At 42.3% G+C, this 11,541-nt stretch overlaps 1 protein-coding gene across 4 annotated transcripts in view; it reads left to right on the forward strand.

Moving 5' to 3' along the window:
• ARVCF (ARVCF delta catenin family member) overlaps positions 1 to 6,267 on the forward strand; it is a 244,260-nt gene extending 237,993 nt beyond the window's left edge. For 3 of the 4 annotated variants that reach the window (XM_056504005.1, XM_056504007.1, XM_056504006.1), the window contains 3 exons: positions 381 to 472; positions 2,346 to 2,459; positions 3,820 to 6,267. In XM_056504005.1, coding sequence (XP_056359980.1) covers positions 381 to 472; positions 2,346 to 2,447 — 194 coding nt within the window. In that variant the 3' untranslated portion in view covers positions 2,448 to 2,459; positions 3,820 to 6,267. The remainder of the gene's footprint in view (positions 1 to 380; positions 473 to 2,345; positions 2,460 to 3,819) is intronic. The other variant, XM_056504008.1, reaches the window with a different exon arrangement.
• Positions 6,268 to 11,541: the final 5,274 nt, after the last annotated feature.

Raw genomic sequence — 11,541 nt, forward strand, 5'->3', positions numbered from 1 at the left:
GAGAATGAACACAGCCAGTTAATCAGGATGCTAAGAAAGGAGCGCAGGATTTGGGCTGAATTTGGAGCTCATTAGCCACAGGGCATGGGATGACAACTTGCTGCTTTCCTTGGGCACACTAGAAAGTGCAGCAGGCTGTGATGAAAACAGTGCTGCTTGCTAATGACTTCCAGCATCTGGCAGTGCTATAAAAAGAAGGCTTCTCTGTTTGTTTTTAGCTGGTAAAAATGAAATTTCAGAGCTGGAGCATGTGAGAAGCAGGCTGCCAGCGTCTTTGGGTTGTGATGGTTTGTTTTCCTTTGCTGAAAAATTCTGCTTGCATCAGCTTTGTCTCTGCTCTTGTTTGTGCTTCATGCCTGACTGTTGTGTTTTGTCCTCAGATGGATATTCCACCATCGACCACCGGGACAAGGAGCGCAAGTACAAGACCAGTGATAACACAGGAGATGCCTCCGAGAAGGAACCTTTAAAAGTGAGCTCCCTCTTCCTGCTGAGTGCTAGTTAGTGCCTTGGGAAGGAGGGAATCAAGTGTCCTCAGCCAGAAACACAGGCTAGTCACTCACCAGGGGGCTGTAAAGGGCCTTTTTTTACTTCACATAAAGGCATTATTTTGTAATTTAGTACTTGGCTAACTAGAAATAAAAACAAGATGTTGCTTTCCAGTGCAGGAGCAAATGCAGGTAGTTGCTGTACTCTTGTAAATGGATGAGGTTGTAAAAATAGAAAGTGTTTGTTCTGTCGCCCTTGTCCAGGCAGCATTCCCTGGCCCTGAGCTGTATAACTGTGCTCAGACTTTGTTCTGACAAGTCTCTTCAGATTGTCATGCTGCTTTATTGTCTTCACCACGAGAAATAGGTGTGATCTTGTGTGTCCATGTCCAGCAGTGTGGTGAATAGTACGCATTTCTGCAACACTTTTTCACAGCCCTGATGGTGGACCATGGCCATGGGCCAGGGAGATGGAGAGCAAAGAAGAGAGATGCACGTCTATGTGTGTGCCTTCTAAACACAAATTTAGATTACTTTATAATGAAAAATAATTCTTACTTCACAAGGCTTTTTGTATTGCAGGCTGTGTGCAAATATGGCTCAGTAAGCTCTGTATAATTTCTGTTGCACTTCTGTACCTTTTCTGAGTAAAAAGTCTGTTAATGCTGTGGCCACCAGTTCTCCCTGGCCTTAAAACAAGCTTGGGTTTTCCCCTGGGGGAGAAATTTTGAGAAGGAAAATGAGGATTCATTGAAATTCATTGAGTCAGTGGTAGGAGACACCATTGCTAGTCTGCAGAAGGCTGTCCTTAATCTTCAGCATATTGTTGATAATACTAGAAAATTCAGTGATTCATGTTGAGTGGAAGCAGTTAAACTTCAATCAGTTGAAAGGCAAAACCACCATCTTTGAACAGGGAAATAAAAAAATGAGATTTGGAGAAAAATACGTCCATAGATGGTAAACTAGGGAGATGTCCTACTGCACCAACCTGCCTATTTAAACTTGCCTAGTCAGGCATTTCCTGCTGCATTCTGCCTTTCCAAAAAGGTACACCCTGGAGAATGGCTTCACTTTTAAGCTGATTACTAATGTCCTACAATGTGTCCCCCTCCTCCAGCTGGCAAGAGATGGTCCTGCTTGAGCCAGTATCAATCAAATAAACTTCTTAGTTCCCTCATCACAGTTCTAGTGCATTTTGCAAGGATGCAGCAGGAATGGATGCAGTAAGTTATGTAAGAATGTTGATCAATAGGAGCTTGGCAAAAAATGTCTTTTTAAGCAAAATAGGATAACATAGGAAAATTAACAACTACTTGATATTTTTTCCACTCAAAATTCATTAAAGTGGTCTAATGCAACCCTCAAAATCACATTAAGCAGCCCTAACTCCAGTGTATGACTGAAGTGAAGCATAACCAGAGTTCAGTATGTGGCTACATTGCTTTTATGAGAAAGAGAGAAAAAAAACATTTCACCTCAATAGTGTGTGACCCACTGCCCATGCTGCCTCTTGGTTCTGAGCACCTGGGGGTAGCCTGAATCCAGGCTATTGTACACAGCAAAGGTATGCACACCCTGCCGTTGCCTGGGCAGAGCTGAGCAGCTGCTCCTCTTTCTCCCTTTGCTGTGGGGGCTGTGGCTCATGAGCTGTGTGAAAGGTCAAGGGAAGCTGGGAATCCAGGGAAGTGTGGTCTTTTGGCTGTTGCAGATTCTTTTGTCAGTATTGTGCCTTTGCTGGTCTTGTTTCTTTCTCTACCACTAATTTTCCCTTGTGCTACTTTAAGCTGACTTGTTCGGTGGTTTTGTTTGATTAATCCGCTCTGTTTTGCTTTAACTCCTCACCCTGTGCTGCAGAATGACACAAATAGGAAAAACATTAACAGGAGTAACAGGGCTTCGGTGAATCTGGTGGATGCCCGTGACATTAAACCCCAGCCTGTTGACTCCTGGGTCTAATTTGCATGCATGGTAGGTCCTTTTAATGGTAATTGGGGCTAGTGAATAACTTTCTCTTGTGCATGATCTATATAGCTGTGGAATCTCTTCAAATCTAACTGCTAATTGACAGATATATGAAAGTGCATTTGGAAGAAAAAAAGTGGTGTTTATATTATTCAGTGTATCTTTAATGAAATGCAATCAAACACCACTGTTTGATTAAAAATGACCTGTCAAATAACCAGGCAGAATATTAATAATTGTGAATGATTAGTTGTCAGCTGAAATGTGAAATATCTCTGCTGTTAGGCCATGGGAATGAATTTGAGTAGTGTGTTCCTGCTTCCAACCATTTTTCTTTCTCAATGCTTATTATAAGGATTAGCCTGAGACTTAAGAAAAAACATATCCTTGACTATTTTTGGATGTCCCCTAAGGTTCCCATGAATTACAGCAGGAAAGCTGCTGACTGTACAAAAGTTACTTTGCAAGGAGAGATTATATTGTTACACAATAGTGACCACTTTTCATTTTCTTTTTTATTTTTTTAAATTGTGTGTCACTAAAGGAAGGTCCCTTTCTGTTGTGTTCTAGTTGTCTGCCTTTGCCACGTGCCAAGTTCTTCAGTAATGTCACTGCCCTTTCTTTGCTCCTGCCACTGCTAATCTGTGTCTTGCTGTCTTGCTCGAGTTACCTCGGTGATACCTTCTGGCACTCCGTCAGAGGATGCTATGTTTGGAACAGCAGGTGTTGTGCCCCTGGCTATGACCAAAGGAAAATTTTAGTGACTGTCATAAAGGCACTGAGCAGCTTTCCCATCAGAGTAGGCAAGAGACTTTAAAGGCCCAAATTCCAAACTGAACTGTCATCCACCCCCATAGTTCTACATGGAAATCCCTTGCATTAGTGGGACAGAAAAGTCCTACATGTTTTTGGGTGGTGGTGTTGGATATTTTTTCCCCTCCTTCCTTTCAATTTAGTAGAAATGCAAGATGTTAGCAGATTGTTTCTGTTCCTGGTTCCTCTGCATCTGCTCAGAGGAGGCTTTCAGCATTGTGAGGTGCTGTCACAGAGCAGGTCCTGGCACTGCTGGCCTCCCACAGCTGCTCAGTGCTGTAGGATCAGCCGTGGTGGCTCAGACACAGGACTGGGATCAATGTGCCTGTGGTGTCTGCTTCCCTCACACACTCTGCTCTGAGCACTGAACCCTACAGATAGGGTCCTGACTTCAAAAAATGAAGTCTGCTCGTTTTCTCCCAGACATGCCCTTGAAGGAACCCATGTGTTGGCATAGGTTGGCATTTCCAGTCTCTGTCCTACCACAAGGTTATGGAGATCGTCAAGGCCATGTGAATGACTGGTATTAATCAATTCTGACTTTATTTTGCAGGGCTAAAGTCCAACCACATTTTTTTTAATTGAGGGGGAGAAACAAACATTGAATTGACCCAGAGGATCTCATCAGTCACCACTGCCATTCAGACTGGGAGGGCTGCAGGTCCCAGGAGGGCGTGGGGAGCGAACCCACCCGAGTGCCATCGCCGAGTGGAGCACGATGCCTTACAGCGAGACACTCTGCTGCTTAACTCCCTGACATTCCCACCAGAAACAGCCACCGCCTCCCCCTCCCTCCCACTCCTGCAAGAAGAAAAGCAAGAAAAGAGAATCCAAGCTTCCATGTAGCTGGCTGCGCTCTTAGGTGACTCTTAGGTGTGTATGGTGCCATGCTGGAGAAGTGCAGGTCGTGTGGCAGCTTCACAGCGAGAGGAACTGCGGGATATTTGAAATGATACCGTAGGTGTAGCCATAAGGAGAATAGCACTTTTCTGGTTTGGAGTTCATTGTTTTGGCTTTTGTTTTGGGGAATTTCTTTTGAACTGTGACTTAACGTTTTTGAAGGCTTTCTGAAAAATGTTTAGGTTTTTTTATAATTCCCACAGAAAGTGCAGGAATGTTGAGTATGTTTATTGGATTTCAATGAACGGAGAAAATGCAGAAAAAAAACTATTAAATGCTAGTTAAATGAACTGGAGAGTGAATGACAAAGTTGATGCAAGCTGTATAATCTGCTTTAGAGTAAGCTATATCAATCATAGTGCTATATTATCATTATAATCTGGTGTACAATACTTCTGCCTTTTGAATTCTGTAATGTCTCTGTTTTTATTTCCACATATTGAAAAGCAGTTTATAGAAGGTTTCAGTGTCCCTGGTTCAAAAATCTGTGCTGGGAAATGGAGTTGGCTGGCTTTTTATTTTCATGTTCTTAAAGATTGCAATAAGGAGCTTTTACATGTTAAATGTATCGTTGCATTGATGATGACGAACTACTTTTGCCATAGTTGTTAAAACATTGAAGGAAATAGGGGCTTTTTTGTAGGATGTCTTATTTTGAACACACTATAAATTTGAGATGGGTCTGTCACTTAAATTTGATGGTAAACTTTTCAGTATTGGATCCATATTTGCTTTGGGTTATAGATCCTGAAGAAAAATGCCACAAAGGGAACTGGTTTGGCATTTTACAATCGTTGTCATGGTTTCTGTGTTCCTTTGCTTTTGTTTTGAGATTGCATATTTCATTTGGTGTGAAAATCACCTGTGTGCAGCAGCTCTCCTCCAGGATGCCAAGGCCTGCCTTCTCTAGGGGAATGTTTACCTCAAGAGAATATACTCTGGAAATGCCAGGACTAAATGATTTCAGATCACTGATTTTCTCCAGACATTGGTCAAGGGAGAGAGCAGCAGATGAGAATAGGAAGCAAATGTCTCAGTAGCAGAATGAGAAGACTTTTGCTGATTTTACTTGGTTGCCACTGTTCTTTGATTGCCACATTTAGTTTTAAACAAGCTCCTAAAAAAACGGTGTGACTGGAAAGCACATTCTTGAGTCTAGCAAACATCATTTGCAGTTTCAGTGCCTGCCGTTCCTTTTGTAACTAAAAAGGGGAAGTATCCAACAATCTCACCTCCCCCAAAATATTACTGTAATAGTAACCATTACATTTTTTGTAAAAAAAAAATCTTTAAAACTTAAAAAAAAAAAAGCAAGTACCAAGAGCTTTGTATCTTCTTGAGTATAATAAAAATTTGACATGAATACATATATATAAATAAATAAAAAGTCTATATATCTATATATATATATTGTTGTGCAGAGAATAGGTTAACAAAACCATGTAAAGTAGTTTGCAGGAGAGGGGAAGCATTTGTTGATTCAGGGAAAAAGACTGATGCCAGAAGCTGTCAGTGATTTGGATGATACGTGTGCTGCTTCGCACCCACCCTTTTTGACCCTCATCTTCCACATATGTTGCGGTGTCACTTCTGGATCCTGGGGAAGGTGAAGTTGCTTGGAGCAAATCAACATAGCAAAGATTTGTTTTTTCACCTGCATGAGAGTCCTTTTGGGCCAAAGATGCTCAGCGGATCAAGGGAAGCAAAGAGAGGCATCTGTGACTATCTGTGTCAGGGGAGTGTCTCTCTGTGTAGACATAAAGTGTGGCAATGAAACCAGATACATCGTCTGACTGTATATTATATCAATGGTGCTCTTTTCATACTTGTTCTGCCAATACGCGGAGACCCTTTTAACCAAGCTACACAGAAGAGTTTTATATCACTTTTGGTTATGTACTTGGTGTATTCTTTTTGTATATGAAAGGATTTTTTTAAAAACGTTCAGTAATTAGCAATGGAACCTGCTTTGTAGCTGACTAGAACAGTGTAAGAGAAGGGTCGTGCTGTCAGTCTGTCCCTGATCTATTTCAAATCATATATTTACCAAAGGAGTCTGAGAAAAAGTTCGCCTAAAATAAAGACCTGACTGTTGAAAGGAGTCTCTGCTAAGACTTTGTGATTTAGTTATTGTGCAGATGTTTCAAAGCCAGCAAGAAATTACCAGAGAAAACTGCAGGAAGGGGCAAGTGAAATGACTGGGGCCAATTATGGTCATGACTTCCAATCCTAGATATCTTAGTGGGGCAGTACAGGGACACTCAGAATCTTGGCTGGAGTCCACTTTGATCTCTGTCATTAATGGGGTAAAAACACTAAGGATATTTGAGAAGCAGATTCAGAGCCCATCTCGCTTCTCCCAAAAGTCTTTTTGATATTTACACTGCACCCTGAACAGTCCCTATCAGGTTAGATGGCACTAGCTGCCCAGGTCATTGTAGCAAGCCATTATTTGTTTTCCTGGGAGTGTTACAGCAGCCAGCAGAGTTGTGAGCTGACAACATGGTTTATTGCTGCAGAAAATCGGGGGATGGTATGTCAAGAAGTTGGATACCAAGTTGATGGACCAAGGCTTTCCCTGGGAATCACACATCAAACCCCCACCCTTCCCATGCCTTACATTGACAGCTAATTCCCAAGTATGTAGCAATAACCCATCCTCAACATTAGCGTGGGGTTTTTTCTTCTCAACAAACTGTTGTTGGGGTGGTGAGGAAAGAAAACAGATGGGGGATGACTTGTATGTGGTACTGTCACCTTGTATTATCAGCCCACCTGCTGAGGTCCAAAGCAGGGTATCTTGAACCAGGTTTGGTGATTTGATGTCCTTTCTGTTTATGGCCAGAAGCTCACTGGTGGGCTGTGTGCCCACCCCTGGCTTCACGGCTTCACCTCTCCTCTTGCTGGCACAAGTGTGGCTGTTTGAGCTGTTCTGGGATGTGGGTGGATGAACCCGTAATTGTTTTATTTGGCAGCAGGGACTGTATGTAAAGAAGGGAAAGCGGCAGTGTGTGCGACTAATGCTGCAGTAGGGTCTAGAGTCTCCTGCTAAAAGGCAGGCAGTGCTTTTTAGGGCTCAGGTATGTAACCTCCTCTTTTCCTGTTGACTCCACTGTGAAAACAGGAGGAAATCTGCCTGCAAGGGGCTGGGTAGAAGAGATTTCTACCTGCAGAAATTGTAGTGGGAGGGATGGTTGTGGAAGGAAGTGATGGTGTTGCAAGACTCCTGCTAAAGAGGAGGAGGAAATTTGATGGCCCAGTCAGGGCTGAGATAATACAGGGGAGAGGGAGACTTCTGACAGCATGTGAGTACTTAGAACCTTCTTCTCAGGAAGGTGACTCACATATCTCCATTTTCACTGAGCTGGGCAAGTTGAAAAAACACTGTATGCCAACTCCCCTGAAGAAGCATCAAGTGAGTGTGCAAGCAGTTGTGCTTTCGAGGCTTCCAGGTCAGTCAGGGTGTCTGCAGAATCCAAGGAAGAGAGCGAAAAGGCAAGGCTGTAGAACATTTTGGTTCTGTTGTGGATTTAAGTAGCAATATAGCCACAAATGCAACTCAAGGTGTGTTGTCAGCTTTAAATGCTCCTTAGGGAACAGTTTGGGCAGCCATAGGTCCTGATTTTCAGTGTCTTCTGTTCTGGCACAGCTGCTGTCTATCCCAGATGTACTCTCACATGCTCAGACCTTCTGGTTCTGAATGTGCTTCTACCAGGGAAGCAAATCTGGTCTCTGTTGCCAAGATGCCCCAAAAGGGACTGACCTGGGGACTAGGAACTGCTGTCAGGGACACATGAAGAAAGCCAGAGGTGGCATGTCTGTTACAGCAGTTTCCTGAGTTCGTGCCAGCTCTGAGGAGCAGTTTCAGTAATGCTTTCTAGCAGAAAAGCCTTGTGCCAGGCAAAGCAGTTCTCACTCCTAGAGCAGTTCCATGAGACTGAAGGTGGTGAGTTACCTTCTGTTAACCTGCCTTAAGGTTGAGCAAAGGCTCAGCTACCTGTGAGAGAGGTGCACGTGTCAAACCTCGAGTAGGCAAAGCTTCAGAAGCCAAATGGGCATATAAGAGTGGTTATAGCCTCATCTGCTGAGCTACTGCTGCTCAGTGAAACCTACAGTGTGCCAATGCCTTCAGCCAGCAGGTTTGTGCTGTTGGGATGGAGTTTTTGAAGGTGTTTATATAAGTGTAGTTTCTTGCAAAATTTCTTTGTTATGATGCCCCTAAAATCTGGTTTCCTTATCTTTGACAGAGAAGTTCTCTGATTTACTGATACAGTAACTAATCTAGTGCATTTAAGGGGAAGATACTATGAGCCTTTGCTTTCTGTCTTAAGTTTGATGTGAGGGTAGGATGATCTGAAGTCCAAGGTGAGGAGGAAGATAGTGCAGATACTACAAGGCCTGCCAATCTGATTCTTACTGTTCAGAAAAACAAAATAACTAGACTAAGAAGCTTACTGGTAATTAGTAGCTAATGTGTTTGTAACTATCATGTGCCTTAAAATTTTCATGGTAGGAGAATTTAAAAAAAATCAACAATGTGTTTTCTGTAATACTGCTCAACATTCTCTCTGTAGTTTAGACTGGTGGGATTTTGCATTGTATTTACACTGTACTATAAACTGAAACACTTAGAATGGTTTGATTTTACAAGTACGGAGAGGAAAAAAAAAGGTGGATTATGCTTTTCATAGAACAAATGTTACCGTGACAGAATGTATTATTATGATAGGATCTTTCCATAATGCAGACAAGTAGAATGCTTGTTAGAAACCAGGTATGTAGGATAACAATTTGGTGTGTTTTCAATAAACCATGCCTGGAAAGAATAAATGTGCCATTGGTTATCTTTTTGTTACATCAGATATTTCAAATATTCTTTGGCTTTTGCAGCAGCAGTTTTCTATGGCAAGGGATTATTCAATCCCTAGTTCAGGTCAATGCTCTATGTTAGCAAAAGGTCAGTGGTAATGAGGAGCAATTGAAACATCCTATAAATGAGTAAAGCTGAGCATTTTTGACTCATTGCCATATGCTGGAGTTGCAGCACGACTCTGGACTGTAGATCATGGGTGTTTTTTTCTTTTTTAATACACAAGCATATTTCTGTGGGAAAGACATCTGCACCACTGTTAAAGGGCCAGAATGTCTGTGATCACAGAACCTGCTGATAGCTTTTCCATTTGGGAAGTTACTAATCTTTCCCAACTAAGTAATAAAATCTGGGTAACTCTACAAAAATCGCACATTTCTGAAATGTATGTAAGAAAAATAAATTGTAGCAGTGTATGGGGTTTGGTTGACTTGAGAAATTGGTACTTTGAGGATGTGCCAGTAATTTACATTTGATACTGTGGAATGGAAGAAAATCTTGATAATGAAGAGTCACCCATGTTAACAGCCAGTTACTAACAGATACTCATTCTCTTGAGGACTGTCTCATCTGTGTTTGTGACATCAGTGACTGGCACATCTAAACGCATCATATCCACTGCCATGCCTTCGTGAGGCCTGACAAAACCTGATTAATCTCAATAGAATGTTCTGCAAGGTCTTAGAGAAGGGAGGTCAGGTTTTCTGAGAGTGAAAGGTTAATGAATCATTGCCAGTAACAGTTTGCCATATGTGGATTCCTGATTGTACCATTCACAGCACTATAAGGTTTCATTTACGCGCAAATGTTTGCAAACAGCACTTGGAAGGTCGTCTCCAGCTTACCTTCCCTCCTTATTTCAGATATCTTAAGTGCATCCCCAGGTGTTTTGTAAAATCATCTCTGGATCTGTTCTTGCAGCTGGAGGATACAGTTTCACAATTGCAGTGATAAGATGTGGGCTCTGGGGCTTAGCATCCTGCACCTTGGTGTCATCACTCTTCCACTGCAGGGAGGAATCTGATTTTCCCTTTGTGCGTGCACTAATATGGCAGTGAATAGCCATAGGTACTGAGCTAAAACAAATATGTTGTTTTTACAACTGACATTTTACAGCTGTCAAAATGATTTCATTTCCAGCTTATCACACACAGGTTGGGCAAATGGAAGCAGTGTGTCCTGCAGGTGAAAGGTTAATCTGGTAACAACGGGTAAGAAATATCACAGCCCTCATCTGTTTCAGGTTTCAGCAATGTCTTGGGGTAATATTCTGTCCTCAAGGGTCTCTTCCCCAGTGTCTTACTTTGAAGGTCTCTGAAGCACAGCAGTGGCAGGATCTTGTACAAGCTGATGGGGGATCTTTTAAAACAGGAAGGTGCTTTATAATGTCATTGCCTGAGCTGTAGAGACAGAGACAAAGACTGAAACTCTGGTACTCTGTTCAGTGTGTGTGTGTGTGCACAGCAATCATAGCTATTATTTGTAAGGTACTTCATAACTGATCCCTGATTGACTGGTCAGCTAAGTAAGGACACATCACTGCCCTGCTGGCATCACCTTGAGTGGGAGACTTGGGATCTCAGCGGTCTCTCTCTTGTTGCTCCTGTAGGGGTTTGTGTTTGTTCCCTTCACTGCATTTAGTGTTTGACTCAGTGCTCAGAACTCTCAAGGAGCTGCTTTTCACTACCCATGCCAGTGGGAGGAGGCAGTGGCTCCTGTACAGACATGCGATGCCTGCTCCTTACTCAGTAAATTCTTAGGGAAGGACTGCTTCCATGGATGCTGTCATGCAAAAGGCAGTAGTGCTAGGTTTGACTTCCTCTTAAATCCTTCTTTCTTGTAGACCAAATTGGTTCTGTATTTTGAAAGACAGTATCATGTCCCTTTGAGGCAGAAACCAGATCTCACTTTCATGTACTGCCTGAATCACAACTACCTAGACAGTAACTGTCATCCGGAGAACAGATGTAAATTACCAGTATTCGGTGAGATCATCCATTTCTGACATGAGATGTGAGAATTTGCAGAGAGCTGTGTGTTGTTTAGGGGAGTTCTTGCCCTTGGGAATTTTCTGTCAGTGGTACACTCTGATGGGCACTCCTTAAATACATGCTCCACGTGCACCATTCCATACACAGTTTGTGCAAGAATAGGTTGTCTTCTAACTAATAGGCTGATGTTGCAGTAACACTCAGTAGGTTTTTAGAATGCTTGAATTAGAAGATCCACTGTTTGCCTTTTGCTTCTCCCAGAATTCAAAGCGTGACTTTATTTTGAAAAGTGCCTCTTCTCCCTGGGAGATTTCACATTTATGTGTCAGTGACTCCAGATCATATTTGCTCAACTGACCAAAAGCCTTTTTTCTAATTGTCATTCATGCAAACTGAGTCAGGCTTTTTTCTTTGCATCCCTTGCCACCAATAATTAAGAACATTTCAAAAATGTAGTGAAGTGGAAAATTTTTTCTTACATATGGAATTCTGCAGTTCTACATACATTGTGGGG

The sequence above is a fragment of the Oenanthe melanoleuca genome, chromosome 15, assembly GCF_029582105.1.
Source record: "Oenanthe melanoleuca isolate GR-GAL-2019-014 chromosome 15, OMel1.0, whole genome shotgun sequence".
NCBI classification, from domain to species: domain Eukaryota; kingdom Metazoa; phylum Chordata; class Aves; order Passeriformes; family Muscicapidae; genus Oenanthe; species Oenanthe melanoleuca.